The sequence below is a fragment of the Mesocricetus auratus genome, unplaced genomic scaffold, assembly GCF_017639785.1.
Source record: "Mesocricetus auratus isolate SY011 unplaced genomic scaffold, BCM_Maur_2.0 Super-Scaffold_100003, whole genome shotgun sequence".
Classification (NCBI taxonomy): Eukaryota; Metazoa; Chordata; class Mammalia; order Rodentia; family Cricetidae; genus Mesocricetus; species Mesocricetus auratus.
In genome coordinates, this window is record NW_024429188.1 from 83307322 (window position 1) to 83334217 (window position 26896).

The 26896-nt window shown below is 39.9% G+C and overlaps 1 protein-coding gene across 3 annotated transcripts in view; it reads right to left on the reverse strand.

The window, feature by feature from the left end:
• Lrch2 (leucine rich repeats and calponin homology domain containing 2) overlaps positions 1-25615 on the reverse strand; it is an 82531-nt gene extending 56916 nt beyond the window's left edge. For 2 of the 3 annotated variants that reach the window (XM_040744530.1, XM_040744528.1), the window contains exon 1: positions 25149-25614. In XM_040744530.1, coding sequence (XP_040600464.1) covers positions 25149-25602 — 454 coding nt within the window. In that variant the 5' untranslated portion in view covers positions 25603-25614. Of the gene's footprint in view, positions 1-25148 lie in introns of all 3 variants that reach the window. The other variant, XM_040744529.1, reaches the window with a different exon arrangement.
• Between the last annotated feature and the right edge of the window lie 1281 nt (positions 25616-26896).

Consider the following 26896-nt stretch of genomic DNA (forward strand, 5'->3'; position numbering starts at 1 on the left):
ATAAAAAAAGTCCTTCCCCTATAATGAGATTGATGACTATTTTAAATGCCATCCTAGAGCCTTTATCCAGCTAAACACTGAGCTGAACTCCTGGAATCCAGTTGCAGACAGGGAGGGGTGATAAGCAAAGGGGTCAAGACCATGCTGGGGAAACCCTAAAATAAGGGAAAAAGTGTGACCCAACAACTAAGGTTGTCCAGTGACCTACATATACATGCACTGTAACACATGTGTGCCTGAAATCACATGAAAATGTACTTATACTGAGATAGGGACAATGGGGCTAAAGATACTAGCATTCAGGAACTTGTAATAATGTGTTAGAATGCTCCTGCCCAGTGCCATGAGACCCACAAGAAAGCCCACAGAAGTCTGTGAGGAGAAAACATGGGCCCACGGCACCTGGAAATGTGGCACTGTTATGGTGAGCAAATGTACACTATTTTATGGGGGGTCATTTCTTGTAGTCATATGGCGTTGAGGAGCGGGCTGATTGTTACTCAGTGACACAGTGGTGTCTGGGTCTGGGCTGTTGGTGGCTCATGGCCCTTACACAGCAACAGTCTGTGTTGATGTCCAATGCCCTTGATACCACAAAAGTGAGAGGGAATAGGGCTGTAGAGAGTTGGTCCTGCCCCTCACTAGCTGCAACACTAGGGAAAACAGATACTGCCCCTCACCGACTGAAGCACTCAGGAGAGAGGACTCTACATTTCACCTGGCCAGCACAGTAGAGCTGAACCTGTTAGCAGGGGCATGGGTAAGCTGACCCTGAGGGCATAAGGGTGGGAGAGCAGGTTGCACCCCTCTTGTCTACCATGTGCTGGCCTCCTCCCCTCACCTCTTGACATCTCCAACAGGTGGAGGACCTGACCCAAACCCTCAACAGCTGCAGCACTTGGGAGAACAGGCCCTGCTCCTCACCTGGGCAGCACAGTAGAGTTGACCCTGTAGACAGGGATGTGAGTAAGCTAGCTCTGAGGTCATGAGAAAGGCGTATCTGGTACTGCCTCCCTTCTCTTCAATATGATGGAGGGGATGTGGGAGAGATGATCTCACCTTTTCCCCTACCACCTTCAGTTGACTATGGAGTTGACCCCTCTAGCAGCTGTAACATTCAGGAAAGCAGGTCCTGCACCTTTTTGGGCAACACAAAAGAGCTGGCCCTGTTGATGAGGGTACAGGTGAGTTAGCACTGAGAATGTGAACGTAGGGAGACCTGGTCCCATCCCTTATCTACCATATGGCAACATGGGCAGGTGAGACATGCCCACCCCCATCAACGCCTGAGGCAGGTGGGAGAGTTGACCCTGAGGTCCTAAGAGCAGGAGAGCTGCCCCTGCCCCTCACCAGCTGCACCACAGGTCCGGGCTCACAACAGATTCAACTCTGTTGACAGAGGTGTGGGTGAACCAGCCCCGGAATAATGAGTGTGGGAGAACTGTCCCCAGTAATGATCTGTCATGTGGCAACATGGGCAGGGGAGAAATGTCCCCAACCTCAGATGGGAGAGCTGGCCCTGAGGTCATAAGAGCAGGAGAGCTGTCCTTGTCCCTCACCAGCTGCAGCACTCAGGAGAGTGGCCCCCACACTTCAACTGGGCAACACAATAGAATTCGTCCTGAAGATGTAGATGTAGCGCAACCGACTCTGAGGATGTGAAAACCGGAAAACTGATCTCATCCCTTGTTTATTGCTGCAAGGGGTGAACTAGGCAGGACAATGCTGGAGAACTCACCTTGGTGGTGAAGAGAGGGGAGGGATGTCAGGCTGACCAACCCTGCAACTAGCCAAGCCCTGAACCAGGGCTATGTGTTGGCCCACCCCAACATTCACCCCATCTGTGATTTTCTGGAGCATAAGTTGGGGGGGGGGCTGTCCTGTGGACCCAGGACTACAGGATCACCACAACACAGGGTAGCAATGGAATGTCCAAGAAAAGTTCCAGTGAGGGTCCATTGCCAAGAGTGTAGCAGAGACCAGGGGTCTCAAACCAAACCAATGATTCTTTGCAATAAACACGCCATATAAAGATGTATGCATAAAGGGTTTTACTGCATAACTCAATGTATCACACTGCAGCTTCCATGACAAGATTTTCCTTTTCTTCCTTCATTTTTTTTCCTTTTTAATTTAAAAAAATTTTGGTGGGGGAGAAGCTGCAGGGGCAGAGGGTGAATGCAAGGGACTGGGATGCATGATGTGACAGACACAACGATTAAATACAAAAGCAAGTGTGAAAAAAGAAAACAGGACAAAAGAGGGGTGGCTATTGGTTGAAGAAATGGCATCAACTTCATCCACCAACATAGAAACCAGAAAAACAGGGCTTGAACATTCAGGGTCCATATCTAAGAGAAAAGTTGCGTCCTTGTTTGAAAAGTGAGAGCTACAATGGGCTAAGGCAACTGGATAGTCTAAAATGGGGTCTATTTTGGTGCAGGCTTGTGTCAGTCAGTCTCCTGCATGAAGCCCAGAAGATCCACCACTGTAGAAGTGTCCACTCCCTTAAGCCTTAGTCAGATTTTGGTGAGTGTGACACCCACTTCATTTGGGGGGGGGATAATTGTTCTTATGTCAGACCTTTTCACAGGCTTGTCAAGATAGACTAGGTGGAAGCCTCTTATTGGGGGCAATTTTACTCAATGGCCAGGCTGACTATACCTAAAACAGGAACTAAGAGACCCCCACCAAGTGCTCTACTAATAGCAGAGGCAAAAGGTTGATAAGCTTGCTTTCCATCTTGGCTCTTCTCGTGGACTTGATCTTTTGGCTTCCCTCTCATGTGCATGCTGATTCGTAAATCTCCCAAAGACTATGTATAAGATTTTACTTTGTGCTGACTTTCCTAGCACTTTCTAATTCTTTCTAGTAATTGGTGCTGACGGAGGGATGCAGTGCATCACTAGGATTAGCGTATGCTAAATCTGGATGAAGTAAAGACTAGTGTGTTTTTGAAGAGTTTATGAAGGTAGGGTAAGCAAAAGGACAAGGTTTTCATTTGGATGGTGTGTGTGTGTGTGTGTTTGTGTGTGTATGTGTGTGTGTGTGTACATATATCCAAGCTATATCATAAGAAATTATCAAGAACTCAAATTCTTTTGTAAATTGTGAAAGAATTGTAGAGATTGACTATTAATTTGCTTTCTATTTGACAAAGCACAGACGTGAAAAGACACACAGATATGGACAATACTTTTGGCTCCAGGTACCTCTTAGAGAAGCAGGTGGTTCCAAAGTCAGTAGCCTGAAAGGGGTGGCCAGAGTGGGTATGGTATAGGGGAAGCTAGGAGACTGGAATGATCTCCAGATTAGGGGTAAGAAGTGGTTTAGGATTGGAATGCAGGGGCACCTGACAAGCATAATCAGAGCGAGAGTGGAGGTCAGCAGAAGTTGAATGCAAAAGGGAGATGAATTGAGTTGAAAGAAGGGCCTGCAAGTGGAGCAATTAATATCATACTTGAAAATTTTGAAGAATCCCTAAATAAGGGAATAGAAGACTAGTTTCCATATAGGTGGTAGTAAAGACAGATGGAAGAAGACACTGTGATTAAAAGAAGCATTTTTCAGGCCAGACCTGCTAGTCATCCAGTTTGAATAAAGACCAGGTCACTTGCAACAGAACATCTAGGTCCTAAATATTAGGAGACTACAGAATAGCATCCACAGTCTTTTGGAGTCCATTTGAAGGGGGTGTAAAGACTCCTTCCATGAACACTAAGCCTTGTGTCCCTGACGGTTAATTCATTGAAATACTGGACAAAACTAATGCTAGGACTTTTGGTGCATGAGAAATAAGAAGTAACTGCACATCTAAAACAGTATGAAGTCATTTTTTCTTTCCAAAACAGTCTGATTAATCATCTGTGCCCAAATTTCTTTTATATCACCAACCAGCTCCCAAATCGACACAGAGACGTGTTATTAGTTATGAATTCTCGGCCTTATCTTATGATCATTTCTTGCTAGCTCTTGTAATTTAACCTGTTTCTCTTTACCTACATTTTGCCTCAAGGCTTTTTACCTTTCTTCCTTCTGTACATACTCCTCATCTAGTTGGCTGGTAGCTTTATGCCTATCTGGTCCCGGGCATCTCCCCATCTTTTTCCCTCCTTCAGGTCTCTTCTGTTCTCTCATTCTCTCTCTCTCCTTTTCTCTTCTCATACTTATTCTGTCTGCCCTCAAGCCCCACCTATCCCTCTACTGCCTAGCTATTGGCCATTCAGCATTTAATTAGACCAATCAGATGCCTTAGACAGGCAAGGTGAAACAGAAACACATCTTCACATGATTAAACAAATGCAGCATAAACAAGTGTAACACATCTTTGCTTAGTTAAAATAATATTCTACAACATAAACAAATGTAATACATCTTTACATAGGGCAATATTCCACAACAATCATCCTTCTATTTATTCTCAACAGTTTGACCATTGTATCCCTGCATTAACTCTTGACAACTGCCGGGCGGTCGTGGCACACGCCTTTAATCCCAGTACTCGGGAGGTTCGAGTCCAGGCTGGACCGATAGCCTCCAAAACAATACAGAGAAATGCTGTCTGGTAAAAACAAAAACAAAACAAAACAAAACAAAACTCTTGACATCTGCAAGCAGAAGCTTCTCTGACAAAGACTGAGAGTAGCACTAATCTATGGATATAAACATAAACATTTAGATGGAAATTTTACCCCATGTCCATTCAACAAAATAGCAGTAGAAGGTTCAGCCATAGAGCCTATGACATAGTCAACCAAATGCCTTTGACTAGGTTTACCATACCAGGCATAGATTCTCCTCCTGTGAGATGGGTCTCAACCCCAATCAGAAAGCAATTTGTTTCCCAATACCAGACTTGTCATCATTGTACATGGGACCCATCTTGCTTGGTATGTTGTTATTGTGACTTGCAGGGCTCATTAATGGCTTTCCCAAGCAGCATACATAGAACCTTCCCACACTATAAAATCTAACCAACAAGGAGCAAAGTTTCAGTTCAGATATATTTTAATTTCTCTTGTTCTGCAATTAAAGTGTGTAGTGTCTTCATCAGTAGGGTCTTGCCATCTAGTTATAGGGGTTACCAATGAGCAATTGCAATCATTTGTGGTGGGTTTTCTTTGGGAATGGGGCTTTTGGGGCCTCCTGGTCCAACAAGTCTTAAGGGAGGCATCCCATATCTGGAACTTGGATTTTTATTTAATAACCTATGTCTTTTGGGAGCATCATTATTCATCTACGAAGGACACTTCAGTTTAAACCCTTTAAAAATTATTTGAATTTGTTATGTGAATGCTTATTATTGATAAATTTCATTTTTGAATTTGTGATATAATTGATGGAGTCATGTTATTTTTATTAGTGTATATTAGTTATTGTTTCTTTTTAATGGACATTGTTTTTGTTTTTATTTTTAATTTTAAGTTTAAATTAGAAACAAGGTTGCTTCACATGTCAATTCCAGGTCCCTCTCCGTTTCCCTCCCCTCCTCCCATGCCCTCCCACCAGCCCCTCCAATATCCCTTCATTTCCCCAGGGAGAGTGAGGCCCTCCATGGGGGTGTCCATAGTCTGTCATTTCATCCAGGGCAGGGCCTAGACCCTCCCCTGAGAGTCCAGGGTGAGAGTACATCTCTCATTGTTGGATGGGCACCCAAAGTCCATTTGTATACCCGGGATAAATACTGATCTACTACCCAAGGCCCCATAGATTGCCTAGGCTTCCTCACTGGCACACACATTCAGGGTGTCTGGATCAGTCCCATGACTGATTAGCAGCCATCAGTCTGGAGTTCAAGAGCTAACCCTTATCAGGTCAGCTGTCTGGGGGTTAAACCAGCCCAGTCTTAACCCCTTTGCTCATCAGTCCTCCCTCTCTGTCACTGGATTCCTTGAGTTCAGCTCAGTGTTTAGCTGTGGGAGTCGGCCTCTGCTTCCATAAGCCACTGAATGAAGGTTCTGTTTCCCAGACTCTCTGGCCATGAGACTGTAGAGTGGCACTCCCCAGATCTATGTCTAAAATCCATATATGAGAGAGTACATGCCATGCTTGTCTTTTTGTGACTGGCTTACCTCACTCAGGATGGTTTCTTCTAGTGCCATCCATTTGCCTGCAAATTTCAGGATTCCATTTTTTTTATGCTGAACAGTACTCCATTGTGTAAATGTACCACATTTTCTCTATCCACTCTTCGGTTGAGGGGCATCTAGATTGCTTCCAAGTTCTGGCTATTACAAATAATAGTTGTTGTTTCTTAATATACTGATACTTTTCTTCAGATGGGTCTAAATCTAGAATCCATTTGTTAGTGATTTATTTTTATGTGATACTTTAAAAGCCTTTCCCCATTCTAAAATTCCAAAGTGGTTTTCATTCTTATTGTTTCTTTTCATGTGGATTTTAGAAAGTTATGTCATGAAGTTATATCTCTTGTCTTTTAAAAATACAAAGCTAATCCAACAGCCACTTCATAAATTTCACTACACTAGTTCAAAATGCCAAATTCACCATCTATGTAATTTACATGAGTTGAAGGCTAGTGCCATTATTAAACATCACTTGGGTGCTCGATGTCATTACTCTGATTCATTAAGCGTTGCTTCTTGATGAAACTGAAGAATGTTGCATGGAGCCCCCTCTCCACATTTTTTTTTGGTTTTTCCAAACAGGGTTTCTCTGTGGCTTTGGAGGCTGTCCTGGAACTAGCTCTTATAGACCAGGCTGGTCTCGAACTCACAAAGATCCGCCTGTCTCTGCCTCCCGAGTGCTGGGATTAAAGGTATGCGTCACCAACGCCCGGCCCCCCTCTCCACATTTAATAAAGTCTTGTCCTTCCATGTTATTTAACTGATGCATGATTCACAGTCTTGCCCTCACAGGGCACGCATGTAATCTGCCCCTCCAGTTAGCAGCTGTGGTTTCTTCTTACAGTGTCTGCTTTTGTTTGCACCACTGCTTCTCAACATGCCTGTCGTAGAATGAGTCTTCCATCACTGTTTCTTGTTATTCAGTGAACCTAGATGCTTCATATTGATTCTAGTAATTTTTGGCTTTAAAGAAGCTCTTCTTCATTTTTGTCAAGTTACTGCTTTCCCTCCACTACACTATAGTTCACATTTTATTTAATCATGGAATAGATTAGAAGTTCTCTGACTCATGCCTTCTGCTCATTCAACAAGGCTTAGACCTACTAAACTGTTTACTATCTTGTCCTGAATGGCAGCCCAACACTCTTAGAGAATACTGAATCAAGAAATCACCTGTCTTTGGAGAGGGCATGTGTTGGAAACAGATGCCAGAGCCATGGGGTTGTCATTTCCCATCAGGCTCCAGCATCAATCTCTAATATTTCAAAGACACTTTCCAGTCTTGCAGCTGCGCTGCCTCCTGTTTTCTCATTGGGTTTTGTTTCTAGTTGTGACAGTTCTTTTAGATGGAAAAATAGATAAGAAAGTCTGAGTGCATATTGACCAGATTTTACATAATGCAACTGTACTTGCATGTGATCAATGGCAGTTCCTGAAAAATAGTAAAAATTTTATTTTTATTTTCATGTTAGAAAATAAGAAACTTCATTTTTACGTACTATCCTATAGCATAATTTTGTTATATGCAATGCAATTCACAAAAACAAACATAGTAGTCTAGCTTCTATTATTTTCTTTTGTATCTACATAAACTTTATTTTCCATTCATTATGTACAGATTGATGAATTGCCTTTTGTTTCTACTCTTTATATTTTCTAGGGATTTTATAGGCTGTCTACTCATTTTCAGTAGCACTAAAATAGTGAGGAGTTAAGCAATGTTGGCAGTCTCCTACCAAGTCAAAAAGGGAGTTCTGATCTAGTCTGTTGCTTTCCTCTAAGAAGGTTACCTTTCCATTTTAGTTCCTACAACTTTTATGACATTTAATGTACACCCCCAGAAAGTACACCCTAAGAAAGATAGCATATGGTTCAATGAGAAGACCTTTATAAAGACAATTTTATTTGTGATAAATGAGAATTATTTTTTATTACTCCAAGTACTATCTAAGTTGGCATTTGATGCTGGAGTTGGACCAAGAATTGGCATTGCCTGTAGCTGGTGCCTGAGCTTTGTATTTACCTTAACAATTAGTTCCTCATTCCTACTTAATGTTTAATGAAGTCAGTTACATGAATGACAGTCAGTCAACTCAAGAGGTTACCTGGAAAATAGGAGAATAAGTCTTGGAAGGTGATTATCAGAATCTTCTTAAATGCCGACAGAGGACTTGATGGTTACAATATTTAGTTATTAATTTGCACTACTGGCTTGGCTATGCTGCAACCATTTTCCCTTTGGTACTATGGACAGAACCCAGGGGCTCATACATGTTAGATAACTGTTCTGCCTTCGACCTACATTCCCAGTTTATAGACTTCAACTTCTTTTTTTTTTTGAGAAAGTGTTTCTTTGTGTAGCTTTGGAGCCTTATCCTGGCACTCGATCTGCCTGCCTCTGCCTCCCGAGTGCTGGGACTAAAGGCATGTGCCACCACTGCCCGGAAGGCTTCAACTTCTAAACCTTGCTGGAATGTGGAAAGATATTATTTGGAGGCAGTTCTCTACTGGTTTTCATACATCTTCCATGGGAGGCATTAAGTACTTAGTGTTCTATACTCTTTTCAAGGATGTTTGTGTGGTGAGCAGCCTTGCAAAATAAGCACAATATTTTCCTTCAGTAAAAAAGGTTAGGCTGATTGCATCCTTCGAAGAAGAATGCTGTTGTGTCTTTAGGGCAATACACAGTCACACTTACTGTCCAGTAAAATAAGCATATATACTAACTCATGGGGCAGTTACGTTTACTACTGTAAATGATGTAGGTACTCATCTCCTATAATGAACTTGAGTACACACATCTACATTGGCCCAGCAGGATTTTAGGGGCAAGTAGAACAAATACAAATATTCTGTTCATTCCAAGATGTGAGATATGAGTTCTAAAATCTTTTCTTTTTCACGCAAGAGTCTCATGCCTTGTGCTAGCATCCATGCAACATCTTTAAGCTAATACACAGGCTTACAAGTAGGGAAAAATTTCAGATCCCTTGGAGTCCTGTACACAAATTCAATGGTTTTGTCTATTGTGCTATCCTCCTATAGAATAAATTGGTTTACTTAGTTTTCATTAATCCTTGTTTAATGAATTGATTAAAAATTTTGAAACGTTACTAAGTGCTCATTCTTTTAATAGCTAAGAAGGCTTTATCTTATCTCAGAGCAAACAGTTGTGTATTGGTAAAATCAGGAACAGCTGAGGGCTTTATAATACTTTTGATTAATTTCTGAGCCTGAATTTGGGACTTATATTTGTGTTCAGTTTCCTGTTACAAGAAGCAGTCTTTGGTATGTATATGGTTAGAAGAGTTATCATTTCTCTGACCCTGGTTTGTGGTTTGGAAAGAGACAGAATATTTGAAATGTGAGACAAGAAGTCTTATTAGTGGAGGAGAGGAAAATTACACAGAGAGCATGGGCTTTGAAGTCCCATTTGAGTTCAGAACCCCAATGTTGTCAGTGTTGTTTTTTCCTATATTGCACATGTCATTCAAGCATTCTTTACTTCATAAGTATAAAAAGGAATGATAAATACCACATAAAATTAACATAAGGATTAGAAATACTTTGTGGCAAGTGGATGGATTCTGATCTAATGTATGGTGTGTGTGCGTGCGTGTGTGTGTGTGTGTGTGTGTGTGTGTGTTTCAGCCCCATTGATAAGAATTTTGAATTCTGATTTCAAATGGTTTATTTTCCTTTAAGCAGAAAATTATTTTCTTTCTTCCACCCTCCTCCTCTTTCTGTCTGTCTCATGCCATTGTTTTATTTGGGTTTGTCTCAAATACCTTATAAGCTGAAAATCTATGATGATATGTTTATATCTATTAATGATGAAGATATGTTCCAACAATTTACATAAATATTAGAACTATTACTAGAGAAAATGTTCGGGGCTTCATATATTAATAGATTTTAAAAAATAAGGGACCATGGTAATCTGTATTATTAAATATTAATTGACTAAAAGATGATTATTTCTCCTAGTTTACAGTTTGGAAATTTGTACAACCCTTCCAGAAGAAACATCACACTCTTTCATACACTGAATAAGATCAGAATATAAGTAGTATAATTAGTACAGTGTTAGTAGAATTTCTGAAGATCTTTTTCTGTACTTTGGCAAAACTGTTGCTGATGAGCCAGGCATTACAGTGGGCAGCAGATGGACCCATCTGTGGCACTTGTGGCTACAGCTTGGAAGGCAGCTAACAGACTTCCATTCCATCTGACTTACTCCTCCTTTCCCCAATTTCCTTGTTCTTTGAAGCTCAGCAGTGATACAGAACACCATTTCCATCGGATTATTTCAGAGCGTCTATTAACATCTCTAAAAGGCTGCCAGCATTTTATAAGGAGTGTCTCATAAGAAAGGAAGAAAACAGTAAACTACAATCTGTCTGCTGCTGATGCAGGGCCAATAATGGTTGATATGATTTATGTTTAGAAACAAGACAAAGGGAAAACTGTATAGTTGTTTAAGTGTGATTGTTCCTAAGGATATTAATTAAATGAAGTGTCACCCTGATGCACAAGAAAGAATGCACAGTAAATTTTTTAGTGTATGTGCTGCCAAAGACCTCAGTGCACAGCCATTTAAAAATTTTAAAGGCATTCATTCAATAGTAATAGTAAATGATTAATGTGGAATCTATTAGTTTCCTGTGGTTTCTATAAAAATTATCATAAACTTAATGGTTCATAGTAGTATAACCTGAGTCTACTATAGTTTGGGGAATCACAAAATTCTGAAGCGAATTTAATGATAAAAACCAAGGTTTCAGCAAGGCCATTCTCCCTCTGGAGGCTGGAGGAGACACTTCATGTCTTGTCTTTTCTAACTTCAGGGGACTGCTGAACCTATCTGCACACAATACTCCAATAATGACCTCTCTCTTCATGTGTCTTTCCCTCCCACGTATCAGTCTAATTTCCCTCTGCCTTTCCCCTTTCCCATTTCTGTGAGTTGCAGTGTTCAGAATGGTCTCAAACATGATATCCTCCTGTTTCCAACTTTAGAATGCTGGAATTACAGGTATGTACCATTGATCTCTGCATGCTCTGCCTTTTTTCTTACAAAGAAACAGGTAATATCATACAGGGCTCACCTAGATGATCCAAGTAATGTCCATATGGCAAGGATCTTAATTATATTTGCAAAATATTTAACATATAACGAAACACAGGTTCTGTAACTGGACCTAACTAGGTATGAGGGACACCATTCAGTTCACAATAGAAAGATGATGAGTTTTAATCATGAAAACATGAACAATTTTATAATTGTCTTTTCCCAAGTCTCTATTGTTCCCTGAGGAGGTACATGTTGAAACTGTTGTGAAACGAATCTCATTAAGGAATATATTACTCGTTTGTTTTCCGGCTCTTGGTGAAATCTTTATTTATCTTTTTATTTGTTTTACTGGAACTCTGTTTGAAACACCAGCTTAATGTATAATCATACAGTCATTATTATGTTATTCCAGTTTCCTGAGTGCCAATTGTGATTAAATAATTTTAACGTTATACAGCTCTTTTATTACATGTATACCACAAGATAAAAATTTTAAATCAATTTAGTTTTATGTATTACATCTCTGTAAGTTTAAATTCATTCTTTTCAGGGTAAACGTGACATGGGGTTACTGTGAAATAGTTCACAAAATTAAGGCATAAATTATTTTGCCTTACTTCCTATGCTTCCTTCCGTGGTTATAGTATCTTTTGGTGATGTTACTCTGTCACCCAATGCTTTAAAAGGAAGTTTATTTATACAAATTTAGAATAGGAAAATACCCTAGAACCAGATTTACTTAATTAAGGTTTATGTCATAGTTAGAGGTTTAATTTCTACTTTGTTACGCTTTGTTTTAATTCCATTCAGTTAGAATAATAATTCCTGTAATTTTAACTGTCTTTTTTTGTAAACAAAATGGAATATATTAAGATAATGGCTTATGAATATAAAGTTAATTAAAATCCAACAGGGGTTTATACTATTACTTTGTAACAACATTTTTGAAAGGAAAAGAACATAATATATTATGAAAGTAGTGCATTAACATTATTTAAATTATCTTAATAAAACATTATTATTAGTAATGTTTCTCCTTGTTACATTTGAGACCTTTCGTGGTTATTATTACCTTTTCTCTTGGGAATTATAGTTCAGTATTCTTTGCTTGTTTTTATTTCCCACACAGGCTTTCTCTGTATATCTTTGACTATCTTTGAACTCACTCTGTAGAACAGGCTGGCCTAATAGATACACCAGCCTTTGCCTTCTGAGTTTCGGGATTAAGGGTGTATGAAACTACCACTAGGGTTTTCTAGCACTTTTTACCTGTTTTTATATTTTTGGTGTAAGCACGCGCGATTGTGTATGTGTGTGTATGTGTGTGTATGTGTGTGTGTGTATGTGTGTGTGTACATTTTCATGTGATTTCAAGCAAATATGTGTCACATTGCCTGTGTGTGTTTGTGTGTGTGTGTGTGTGTGTGTGAGTGTAGGTCACAGGACAACTTCAGGTGTTGGGTCACACTTTTCCTCTTATTTGAGACAAGATCACTTGTGGTTCTTTACTCCAGGTATCTGCCCTGTAAGATCCTGGGAATTCTCTTGTCTGGGCCTCCATCTCACCTAAGAGTTCTAGAAGTGCAGGTATGCACTAGACCAGCCAGCTTTAGGGGCTCACTGAGACTGAAGCAGCAATCACTGAGCCTGCATGGGTCTGCACTAGGGCCTCTGCACACATGTTGTGGTTGTCTAACTTGGGGTGTTTGTGAGATGCCTAACAGTGGGAGTCGGGCTGTCTCTGAATTCTTTGCCTGCTCTTGGGACCTTTTCCCTCCTACTGGGCTGCCTTGTGCCCAGTGTGAAATGAGAGTCTGTGTCTAGTCTTATTGCACATTTTTATGTCATATTAGGTTGATATCATTAGGGAGATCTTCTCTTTACTGAAGGGAAATGGAGGAGCAATGCATTTGGGTGAGGGAAAATACTGGGAGATGTGGAGAAAGGGGACAGCACAGTCAAAGTATATTATATGAGAGAAGAAAATATAAAGGCAAAAAGGAGAAATATAAAGCTCTTTGTGGCAGGGCGGTGGTGGCGCACGCCTTTACTCCAAGCACTCGGGAGGCAGAGGCAGGCAGATCTCTGTGAGTTCAAGGCCTGGCTGGACCGATAGCCTCCAAAACAATACAGAGAAACCCTGTCTCATAAAAACCAAATAAAAATTAAAAAATAAAAAAATAAAGCTCTTTGTGATGGCACACCCTTACAATTTTAGCACTCAGGAAGCAGGAGGTTCACTGGAAGTTTAATGCTAACTTGACGTATACACTGAGTACCAGATCTGCTTGAGCTATAAAACAAGACCCTGCCTCAAAAGATAATGACGTTCCTAAACTGTACAATGGAAGAAAGCTACTAATTGCAGTAAAATATTACAGCTGCTGTAAAAAGGACCTAAAGTAATCACTGTATGTGAAGGATGAAATGTCATGATGCCTGATAGATTGGTCAGTAGAGAGTGACTATAGAAAAAGAAACATGGAAAAAAGAAATACTGAAAAAGAAACATGGAAAGATAGACAGTTGAAACTGAGTAGCTTCTGGAAGGCAAAGGACACAGTCATCAAGACAAAAAGGTAACCCACAGGTTGGGAAAAGATATTCACTAACCCCACATCTGACAGAGGCTGATCTCCAAAATTTACAAAGAACTCAAGAAGCAAGTTTCCAAAATAACAAAGGATCCAATTAAAAAGTGGGGGACTGAACTAAATAGAGAATTCTCAATATAGGAGTCTAAAATGGCTGAGAGACACTTAAGAAAGTGTTCAACCCACAAAGACAGTTGACCGGGCAATAGGGAGCTCTTGATCCCCAGACTGATGGCTGAGAGGCCAACAGGGACTAATCCAGACTCCATGGATGTAGTGTCAGTGAGGAGGCCTCAGAAATCTCAGGGGCATTGGGTAGTAGATCAGTGTTCACCATGGTATACGAAAGAACTTTGGGAGCCCATTCCACATGGAGGGATGCTCTCTCAGCCTGGACACATAGGGAAGGACCTAGGTCCTGCCCTGGATGAAATGACAGACTCTGGAGATACCCCCAAGGAGGGCCTCATCCTCCCTGGGGAATGATGTGGGGATTGGATGGGGTTGGGGGGGGTGTAAGGACAAGGGAGGAGGGGTGGGAGAGGGAGCTGTGATCGACATGTGAAGCATATATTTAAATAAAAACATATATTGAGAAAAAACATAGTTAGGTAGACTAAAACTAAATAAAAGTGTGGGACTCCAGGAATACAAGGTGAATAAAAAATAAATCAATATATTACATCATGTTAAGTGCAATAAAAACAAAAATAAAATTATTTCAATGAATAGAAAAAGCATTTGACAAAATCCAATGCTTTTTAAGGTTAAAATATTATAACACGTAGTATACAAAAGAATTTCTTTAATCTGATGTGGTGGTTTGAGTAAGAATGACCTCTGAAGGTTCATATATTCAAATGATGAGTCATCAAGGAGTGGTGCTACTTAGGAGAATTGGGATATGTGGTCTTGTTGGAGTAGGAGCAGCCTTATTAGGGGAAGTATGTCACTAGGAGTGGTCTTTGAGATTTCAAGAGCCCAAGCTAGGTGGTCTGTCTCTCCATATCTCTCTGTCTGTCTCTCTGTCTTTCACTCTTCCTGTTGCTGCGGATCCAATGTAAAATGCTCAGTTTCTCTAATACCATGTCTGCATGCACGCTGCCATTTGCCCCCCCCCCCACCGTGACAATAATGGACTCAATATATGAAACTGTAAGTAAGCCAGCTCCAATTAGATGATTTCTTTTATAAGACTTGGCTTGGTCATGGTGTCTCTTCACAGCAACAGAAAATTAACTAAGACACCAGAAAAAGTCTTTTATAAGAAACCAAAGTTAACATCGTATCTACTGGTAAAACCACTGAAAGTATTCCCCTTCCAAACACAAACAAGAATGGCCCTTTATCACAATATCTACTAAGTATTGTACTAGAAGTTCTAATCAGGACCACTAGGCAAGAAACAGAAATAAAAGGCATCCTAATTCAAAAACAAGTAAGTTTTCTTCCGTGATGCAGCCTCTGAGAAGCCATCCACGCTTCAGTAAATGGTCCTGCACCCAAATAGATACAGACAGCACTAAGTAGACTCTGGGTTAAAACAAAAAGAGGAAATGAAGTTGGCAAGTGTCTTAATTAGGGTTTCTATTGCTGTGAAAAGACACCATGACCATGGCAACTATTACAAAGAAAACATTTAATTGTGGTGACTTGCTTAGAGTTCAGAGGATTCATGCCAGGCAACATGGTGGCATGAAGGCAGACATGGTGCTGGAGCTGAGAGTGCTATATCTTGACCAGAAAGCAGCAAGAAGTTGACTGACTGTGACACTGAGTGAAGCTTGAGAAGAAAAAAATTCTAAGATGCCCCAACAGTGACTCATTTCCAATAGAAGGTGTGGCCCAGATTGAAGGTGGTCTGTCCAGCGTCGAGTTCCAGATTAAAGAAGGCATGAGTCATCCAGTCTCTTCCAGCAAGACCATCCTTACTCCAACAAGGCCATGCCAGCTAATAGTACCACTCCCTATGAGCTTATGGGGCCAAATACATTCAAACTACCACAAAACATAAAGGTAGTGTTCTCAAATAATAAAATGAATGAAACAATAAAAACATCTCAACTTTCAGATTTCATAATCTTGTAGAGAAAAAAACTATTTGCATTTGTAATAGAAGACTATTACAAATGACTGGACTGTTGTTCAGTAGCAGAGCATTTATCTCAATGCTACTCCGGCATGGATACCCAGCACTACAAACAAATAAATGAATAATTCTTAGAACAAGATGGAAGGTTACAGATCACTATGTAATAAAATCAATTGCTCATCTATGTACTGACAACAAACGAAATATCAGTGAAATTAAGGGAAAAACATTAGTCAAAATAGCCTCAATAATTCTTTTGAAAACTACAAAATATTTCGTAAGAATTTGAGATATAAATTAATAAATAAAAGACATCCCTGATTCATGGATTAGATAACTTAATATTATTAAGAAGGAAATTTTTCAGAGGCCTGGAGATGGTACAACAGTTAAGAGCACTGGCTGCTCTTTCAGAGGACTGGGGTTCAATTCCCAGCACCCATGTGGCAGTTCACAACCATGTGTCACTCTGGTCCTAGGCAATCCAATGCCCTCATACAGACATGCATGCAGGAAAAAACATCAATGTACAAAACATTTTTAAAAGATGAAAAATTCTCTCCAGTTGGCATACAAATTAACACAATCTTTATCATAATCACAGTTAGAAATTTCTCAGGATGTGATAAGTTGATCTAAAATTCAGTGGGAATTTAGCAGTTCCAGAATAACCCCAAAAAAGAAATAAAAGAGTAGTGTTGAAACACTCGAATCTCTAGGCACAGAGAATTTCATAGATTTATATACCTACAAAAGTCAAGATAATACGTTACGTGGGTAAGGGCACATAGATATAGATATAGATATAGATATAGATATAGATATAGATATAGATATAGATATAGATATAGATATAGATATAGATATAGATAGATAGTAGAATTAAGTGTCCAAAAATAAACTTTTATAGTCATCTTCCACTGATTTTCAAGAGTGACAAGACAACTGGCTGAAAATTTATTTTGCAGTAACTGGTACTAAATGAACCAGGAATGATGGCATACATCTGTAAGGCAACCACTTTTAAGGCAGAAGCAGAAGGAACCTGACTTTGTGGCAATCCATGGATGTATAGAGAGACTTTGTCTCAAATAAATAATAAATCACAAGTCAGTAAGTTAGTTAAGAAAATAAAGTTTCCTGCCACTTAACCAAATGATACAGCGAATTTAATCCATAGAACCAAAATGATGAAAGGAGTGAAGTTGTCATCCAACTTACACATGGTCTAACAAACATGCACAGATGTAGGCCCATGAGTGTACATACAGAGGCCACAGGAGGCTATCAGCTATCAGGTATTTTCATCTATCACTCTCTACCTTTTTTAAGATAGGGGCTGGACCAAAAACTTACAATTTAGGCTTGGCCAACTACACAATGTACTCCTGGGAATCCATCTAGCTTCATGTCCTGGAACACTGTGGACACAGAAACATGGACAAATACACACACACACACACACAAACACGAGATATCCATAGAAATATGAATTCAAAGTATACAAAAGAAGTAGTTTTATGCATATACAAGAGATTTTTAATGTTAAAAGGGAAATTGTTTTTAAAAGAAAATAGGGGTAGCATAAAAATAGTCATCAGATAGAAAGTGGATTAAAAAATAAGGTGAATAATAGTGTAGCTACCACCCAAAAATGAATTGCAGCTTCACTCAAAAAATTAGATGAATCTTAGCAACTTATTACTGGGTAAGAAAATATAAAAATTACTATAGTTAAAGGAAACATAGTTTAATATCAGGTTTCATGTTCTTAAGCTTTGAAACAAAGAATAAGACAATGAAACTTTGAAATGTTTTGTTAGGAAACAACCTATGGACTTAAATGAGTTTTAGTAACAATCGACAAATCATAATTACACAATGCAAAGCATGGTCTAACTAGTGTGGAGGAAAAACTGAAATTGAAGGAAAGCTGAGGCACAAAGATCAGAAACTGTTGAAGGTCCAGTTCAAGGTGAGAAAGACAGGAACCTGAAAAAAATTGCAGAGAGGACAGACAGGAAGGAAACACATCTGAAAGCCAGAGTGAACAGGCACCAGGTTCCAACTGGTAGTGATGCTGAGAGAAAGGGTAGAGATGGGAATAAGGCCCAATGTCAGCATCAGGAGGTAATTATCTGATAAGCTGAGTTTGAGGAAATTCTGGGATGTCAATATTCAGTGAGGCCCCTCCATCTATGCAGAGCTATGTAATCCCCTTTCTAAGCCAAACTTGCATATTCTTTCTAAAGCGTCCTGTGATATTCCAATAGCTCAATCAAATGTCATCCCAACTTCTACAAGTAACATTATGTGGATTGAACAGATTATATTTTGAAATATATATATGCAATAATAATAATAGTGAAAAGGAGGTCACGAATTTAAAAGAGAGGAGGGTATGGAGAGAGTAAAGGGAAGGAAGAGATGTAAATATATTATAATCTCAAAAAAAGAACAAAGAATATATTACTCTCTTAGCCTTCAGAAGTCTAGGATTTGAGATGTACATCTACATACATACTAGGCTAGTCTTTTTCTAGTCTATTGGCTGTATTACCAAAGTTAGAGTTCTAAGAATGATTTTTTATTCTATTCTACAGTTTTCACGTATAAAGGCATGAAAGTTTATGCAAGTAAATAAAACATAGCATGACAGTGATGATCCATGAAGCTAAGTATTTTCTGTCACAAGAAGTAACTTATTTAATGCTTGCATTAACAATTTTATAATAAGAGGAAACCATTCACAGTGTATACATCTCTGGGCTAGTGATACATCCTAACCGATGCTCTGCTATGCCCTCCTCCCTAGCAATCACTGAACCTCTCTCAAACACAAGAAGGACTTATTATATACTCTACCAATATCAAAGGATTTTTTTCCTAGGATAAAATAGAGTATTATATATGAAGAGCTACATGAAGGATATTAGCCTAACAATGACTGTACCTTCCAAATCAAGCTAAATTTTATTTAAATTGCAAACATACAAAAGAAAGAAATTAAGGAATCATGATAGGATTCATTCCAGAGTAAATCAGTTCAAGGTTCAGCAACTCAAAAATATAATCTAAAGCTATTAGAATGAGTCAACTCTGAAAAATGTGCATCATAAAGACAGTTACTCAATGAAGAAAGGCAGATACTTGATTCAGGTCAAAAAATTAAATCGCAAGCTTGTTCCAGTAAATACTCTGGCAGGACTTTCAACTATGAAACCAAGTCAGATGCTATGTTTATCTGTCTTCATTTTTACAATCGAATACAATGTACCATATCCTACAGTTGAAGAGGTGAGCCAACACATGTAGGAAATCCTAGAGTCAATTCCTGGTTTACAGGAAACCATGTGATTATCCAGGACACAGCACAATCTGGCAAAAGAACTCCTAAATCTGTTTTACAGACCTACTGCTCATGCACATAAAAGTTACTGTAAAATGCATCAGATGGAGCAGCTGCAAATAGGCTCAGACACATCAACTTAGTTGTAGCAATGGTGAAAGAGGAAGCTGTGAAAATGATCAAGATTTGCTTGAATAACCAGCAAATTCTTTTTTTTTAGTTTGTGTTTTTGTGGCAGGTTTTTCTGTGTAGACCTGGCTGTCCTGAAACTCACTTTCCAGACCAGCCTGGCCTCAAACTCAGAAATCAGCCTGCCTCTGCCTCTGCCTCCCAGTGCTGGGTTTAAAGGCATGTGCCACCACCACTGCCTCGCTCAATAAATTCATTTTTTCCTTTTTTATTAATTTAGGAACAAGTTTGATTCACATGTCAATCCCAGCTCACTCTCCCTCCCCTCCTCCCCTAAAACAACAAATTATCACAGTATCCAAAAAGCTCATAACATGTCTGTAAGCAGAGAGCCTGAAAGAAGACATTACACAGAGAATAAGCGGCTTTCCCAAAACAGGAAAACAACTTTCAGATCCTTCTTTTTATACCCTTTTGTGAGTGAGAATTTTGATGAAGGAGAGTTGAGCAAGTGAATATACTCAAAAAATCATGAGGACAAACCCCCAACTGATACCAAGTAAAGGTGGAAACTCCTCTTAAATTGTAATCAAATCCATCCCAGTAATAGAGGAAGGTGAACCTGAGGTTGAAAGGAGAATCGAGAAAAGAGACCAAGAGATAAGTGTAGAACACACACCATAAATGCAGAGAAAAATGTAAAAGGACACCAAAGATCCATCCACTCTGACAACAGCTGTCTTTTCTCCATTTTTTCCTCTGCAAACCAGTTAGAAGCAGCTAGGCTTTGTGGCTACACATTTTGGGAAGCCTGTTCAAAGTTTACAAACTGGATGAGCTATAAGCCAGGGATATCAAAAAAAATCATAGGTTCCTAGGAAGCTTATATCATACACTGTGATAAATAGATACAAAATAACACTGCATTAGAACTTGAACACTTCCTAGTTTGGGTTTTGAACCTTAGGTAAATCACTAAATTTCTGTCTGTATTTTCACTCACTCAAACAGAAAGTATTTACATTTATGTGACCTTGACTGTACATTGTACTCACCTGGGGAGATTTTGTTTAAGTCTCTTGGCCACTGAGACCCTGATTTAATTGGTCTGGGGATAAGGAGTTGGCATTAAAATTTTTTTTTAAATCCTTTGGGATTTTAATGTCTAGCCAAGGCAGGGAACACTGGTCTATTCCACATTATGCATGTAATAGGGACAGTAAAATGACGCAGAAACCCCCCCTTCTTCCTTTGAAACTTGTCTATTTCCCTTAAGTCAATATTGTTTTAGTTCATTTTCCAACCACTGCTCAATTAGCAGAATAGCATCTCAGTTATTTTTAGCTCATTTTCCAACTACCGATTAATTAGCAGAATAGCATCTCTTCTATTTTCCCTTCTGCATGTCTCTTCTCCATTCAATAAACCACCTCTTTCTTGTCTAAATAATCAGCTTGGTTCTGCAACGTTAACCCACTAAGAGTCATTGTAAATACAGTGTAACAATGCCATCAAACAGAATTATCTTGAAGAAGATAGCTTCTATTGTTATGTATATTTTGTGTATGTGTGCATGCCTCAAATATACTCAGTTTTCTTCATATCTGAGGTGCCTATTTTCATTTACATAAAATGAGCATGATATCTGTATTCAGAAATATTGCTCCTAAATACTTCGTGGATACATTTTCTCAAAACAAAGGACAACTGACTCATGTATTGACACCATTTAAATGAAATACAGTAATACCACAAATCTACTTTACTCTATCTGATCTTGATATGGTCTCGAAAAGAGCATGCATTTGAATGACAAAAATATTAAATGATTGACTTTCCTTTCCTTTTTAATTTGTCATTTTATCTATTTTAAATAAAATCACCTTGTTCTAATTACCTCACAAATAAAAACTTTAATTTTTTATAAACACAGCTGATTTAAGGAAGCCACTCAAACACTTCCCAGTCTCAAAACCTGTCCTTCTCAGTGAACTGCCATACAGTTGGAATGGCCATTCTTAAGTGACAGAGCTTAACTTAGGGATTTATACTTTTATTATCAATTATATTTTTATTCACCTGGACACCAAAAAAACTGCAAAACTATGAGAGAATTGAAATGAGAACAGAAAAAAATGTGTTTATATCCTCTTTCATGACCCATGTTTCCTTTTACCTGCATTCCATCCTTCCTCATCACCCAATATTAGCCTTTGTCACCCTTCTTAATGCTACAACTCTACCCATATTTACAGCAGTTAACATATATATATATACATATATATATACATATACATACATACACATTGTAGGCTAGGAAATAAAACTGCTAGTCAACAAATAGGCTAAGTAAATCAACAGAAACTGTTTTTAAAAGAAGAGACACAAATGGCATGTATTTTTTAAAGTGCTTAACAGCCATATTCATTCAGGAAATGCAAATTCAAATACTTTGAGACTTCACTTTACCCCAGTGACAATGGCTATCATCCAGTAATTTAAGAGCAAATGTTGAAGACGACAGGTTTGTAGGGATGCAGGGAGTAACCCTTATTCAGTGCTGGTAGAATTCAAAGTAACGAAGCAGTTATGGAGATTTGCTTGGAATTTCCTCAGGAATTAAAACAAACAAAAACCCAACCACATGACCCAGCTATACCATTCATGGGTGTATACGCAAAGGATTCTGTAACATGTAAAGAGTTGTACATCCATGTTTATTGCTGCTGTATATACAATACCAATGAAATGAAACAAACCTTAGATGTCCAATTACAAATGAATAGATAATGAAAATGTGGTACACATACACGATAGAATGTTATTCAGCTGTTCAGAAAAATGAAAGTTGCAGGCAAAGTAGCGGACTTGAAAAGCATAATATTAAACATGAGAGCCCAAACTCAGAAAGAAAATCTGCATATCCTCCCTCAAAGTGTACCATAGCTTATAATAAAGCTGAGTAATTTTGAGAAATCCTACAAAGTGATTGCTCATGCCTTTAATTCGGTGAGACGGAGTCAGGAGGATTATCTGAAGTTCAAGGCCAACCAGGGATACAAAGTGAATTGAGTTCTAGCCTGAAACACAGACTATGTTTAAAAAAAACATGGGTGGGGAGAGCAGCACATGGTGGGTAAAGTCTTGTCAACAGCATAACTGGAGTTCAGATCCCCAGAACCTATATAAAGCACAGACACAGTAGCTCAGGTGTTTGTAATCCCAGCTCTCCTTTAGGGAGATAGAAGAGACAGCAGAATCCCAGGTTGCTCGTGGGCCAGCTAGCCCGGGATACTCAAAGGCCAGGAGACCCTATCTTAAGGTAGAAGGTAAGAACTGATGCACAAGGTACTCCTCAGACCACCACAAGCTAGTCATAGCATCCATGTGCTTGCATTCATATGTGCATGTTTGTGCAAATGAGTATCACACACAAAGGAGGAAGCAGGGGAAGAATGAAAAAGGGAAGGAAGTAAACTCACAAACAAAAACACCTTCCTCAGTAGGTAATATGTTGGTCAGGCAAGCATGAGTATCTAAAGTTAATCCCCAGAATCTATGTAAGAAAGTAAAAACCTGGTCATGGTTGTTTATTTGTAAGCCCAGTGCTCTAGAGAGGAAGACAGATGGATTCCCAATGTTCTCAAATCAACCAGCCTAGCCTACTTGACAACTTCAGAGCAGTTAAGAGACCCCATTAAAAAAGTGTACTGCACCCTACGTTGACCTCTGACCTCCGCACTCAAGGTACACATTTACATATGCACCCTCACGCATATGTACACTGGCACACACACAAGTACACATTCCAAAAGATATGCCATATAAACACTAGTAAGATTAAGATGGGAGGGGTCTGGGTATGCAGAGTTCTTGAACGGCATGTGCACCACCACCAACAAAAAGATTGTGGTGAGTAACTGTTTAGCAAGAACAAATATGGTTCTGGGTTGTGCTAAAGTTTGCCTCAGAAAACCAACCCAAGGGAGGTTTAAAAGCAAATGGTTAGAACTGAATAAAATGATGATCATGCTTGTGAGAAGCATCATTATACAAAAAAAAAGAAATATAGAATGGGAACACTGAACAAGTATATGCCTTTAAAGTTGCTCTCCATATCCTGGTGGGGAGCAAGGCACAACATAAAAGGAAAACAAAGCCAGCAGTGTCAAATAAGTGGTAAAGACATTAAGTACCATGGGAATTCAAAGAAACAGAAGACTGCTATGGCCTATAGAAAGAGCTTCTTGGAAAATCTCATGTATGCAGACAGCCTTGCACAAAGAAGAGGCAAACTTACACAAAATATTTATGTGAGGGGCAGGAAGCCGGCCTAGTTGCAAGAGAGTGTACGAACATTTGTGGAGATAAGGTTGCAGTAATTAACCTGGGGCCAGACAGTGACAGCCTGAAATGTCTAGCTCCGATTTTTAAACTTTGGCCTACAGGTAGAAGGAACCTTTATGGATTATAAAGAAGAATAAGGAAAAAATACTCCTACAATGAAGCATCCTGGAGCCATTTTTTCTTGAAGGTTTTGAAGTACACACCAAGGCGCACATCTGGCCAATATCTACGCATGAGTTTGTGATTAGTGTGTTTGGGAAATCTGTTCTCACTAAAGGTGCAAATATTCAAACCTGCTTTCCACAATCCAAAATCAGGTATTGATTATGCATTCATAGATATTTGGATACTGCCTAAGAGAATTACTGAATAGGAAGCTTCAATTTTAGACTTTTTCCTCCTATTGATCCTGATTTGATGTCTAGAAATTAAATGCACTAAAATTGTCTTGTTTATAAATAAGGCGTTTACTACTTCTCCCTATGCACGAATTTATGCTGCTTCAAAATCACTACCTCAATTCGAATATTTTGGTGAATAATTTATTTCAGTAGAGGAGATGAGACACATAAACAAAAATTAAAGATTGTAAAAAGAAAACTTTCAGCAAACATAAACAAAGCTAAAAATAAGAAACACTGGTTTAGAAGGAGAGTGAATTCACAACAACAAAATTCCAGCCACAACAAAGACTAACACAGAGTATAGGATAATCCATTAACCATCAACTCCATAAGAAATGGAGTTTTTCTCAAAAATTGCCATACATTTTTATTTTAGTTTTCTGCTACAAAGATAAAAACTACCATCACTCAAAACTGGACTACCTTTCACCCAGTAACAAACACATAAATGATGATTTAATTTGCTAGTGCAACATACACTAATCTAACCACATCACCTCTCAACACCAGGAAAATGGAAAATAAAATAAAATAAAAGTCACTCTATAAGGCATAGGTGAGAAAAAATAGAAGACAAAAATATCTTAAGATGATTAAACAAATCCACCATAAGAACACAGACAAACAGCAAGCCTCATTCTGAAAAGGACTATGCCATTCTTGCAGGCATGGATACCTTCAAGGAATATGTAGAGATTATGATTTTCTGCATTGTCTCTTCTCCAACTCCCCTCACCCCTTCCCACCTATTCACGGTTGAGCTGGGGAATGACAGGAGGAAGAGTTGAAGGAAGTGTATTAGGGAAGGTTTCACTAAGTGCCTTCTGCCTGGGTGCAACACTCCTTAACAATAATGCCCCAACATCCCAGCCAGCTTCTCCATCATCCCTGGTCTGCTGGCGCCTCTCTTTCAGGCTGCCTGCATTGCCCCTCACAGTCAGAGGAGGCTCTAGGATTCGGGGACTCCCGCCGCCTCTGCGCGCCGACCCAACAGAGTCCAACAAGGCAGCCACGGAGCTACCCACTCCCCATCCTCCTTCCAGGCCCCACTTCCCCTCCCCCCAGCCTGTCACCTGCTTGGGTGGTGTCCGTCAGGTCGTAGCCACTGCCTGAGAAGTCTCGGAGTTTCCTGCCACTGAGGCTTAGGATGCCAGAGTTCCCCGCCTCCTCCAGGGCCCGGTCCAGGCTCCTCACCGTGTGCTGAGGCTGCAAGATCCCCGGGTGCCACTGCGGCCCATTGGGGAAAGGCTGACCGAAAAGAGTCGGTACCGGGATGGGCACCGCCACGGTCCCGCCACAGCCGCCACCGCCTCCCGCCCCGGCCCCGCCACCTCCTCCTCCACCACCACCACCTCCTCCTCCAGCCGTGCCACCTCCGCCGCCACCGCCACTTCCACCTCCACCGCAGCCGTTGCCCGCACTGTTCCCACCGCCTCCCTGACTCGCCGCCATGTTCCTGGGAGAGAGAATAGCCCCCGACAATACTCGGAGTCTGGGCCGCGAGTGGAGGGGGTTCTTAGGACGCATGCGCAGGCTGGGGGTGGAAGCGGGGGTGAGAGAGATAGTGGGAAGGAGCCCTGGGCCAGTGGCTAGGAGGTGTCGCGCGCACACACAGAGGACTTTGGAATGTGTTCAACGTTTGTTTAAAGAAAACCGAGGATACAAGGAAGGATGCCAAATCCAGAGTCCTTTGCTTTGGGTACCAAAGTCTGAGCAAAGAGGTACCAGGCTAATGGGAGGTCGCTTGGGCTCTGTGCCTTCTCCCCCTGCACCCAAATCTCTCAGATTGCTTCCTCTTCTCGTTCTGCAAAACAAAAAACGAACAAAAAGTGTGAGGTGGGGATAAATAGACTCCTTTCAAGATGTATTGAAACAGCTCTTGGGAGGATTGCGAGGCAACCGTCTGAGAAACTTACTACATATGCCTCAGGAATCATCTTTCCATGCTAATATACTAATAGAAGCATTGGGAAGAATTATGAGTAAAGCAGGGAGAATGAGGCATAGGTGAATCCCGCTATCCATTAGAAGCCCAAAGTAGGGAAAGACCTTAGATGTTCTCAAGGCAGCTTCTCCTCACAGAGAATCTCAGCCAATGCGCTGCCTTCCAAACATGGAAGAAGAGCTCTCCACATTCTGCACTCTTACTCTTTGAAGTTGTTCCAACAACTCCAAAATATGTCCAGTTTCTTCTCATCATGTCAGTATTGTATGATAAAAAGCGCTTTGATCATCAAATAATCTTAGAAAGTATTTTGGGGGGATACAGGTTTGATTTAAGTGGAATTCTGACGATTTAATGCTGGGAATTGAAGTCAATCAATCTTGGGGTTTAGGAGTTCCTTCTTACAACTTAAATAGACGTCTAGTGTAGAAGCCAAGGAAAGCTGAAAGTCATTTATGAGGTGGCTTGGGGCCTCCATAATCTGACCCAATCTATTTAGGCAGCTAAGTAGTGAGCCCTTTAAGCTGCTGCTCCAGTTTCCACTATATGACCATCTCCCAAGGAGTCTTTAAACTCCTTTCACTAATACTCAATGAAGTTACTGGGGAAAACAACCAGAATGCTTTGGCATGGTCCTTTATCACTAATTTCAACATTTGTGTGTGTGTGTCAGTCACACCTTTGAATTTGAACAGTGTACCACACAGTCTCAAAGGAATCTCTGTCACAAGAAAATTGATCTGCCATAGATGGTACTTTGAAAAACAATGCAGGAAGAAAAGCAATTCCTCGGGATGACTTTGTGGCCATAGAGGGTTAATTTGAATGATTATGCTAAGAGAAACTGCACTCATTTTGTACATGAAGCACAAAAAG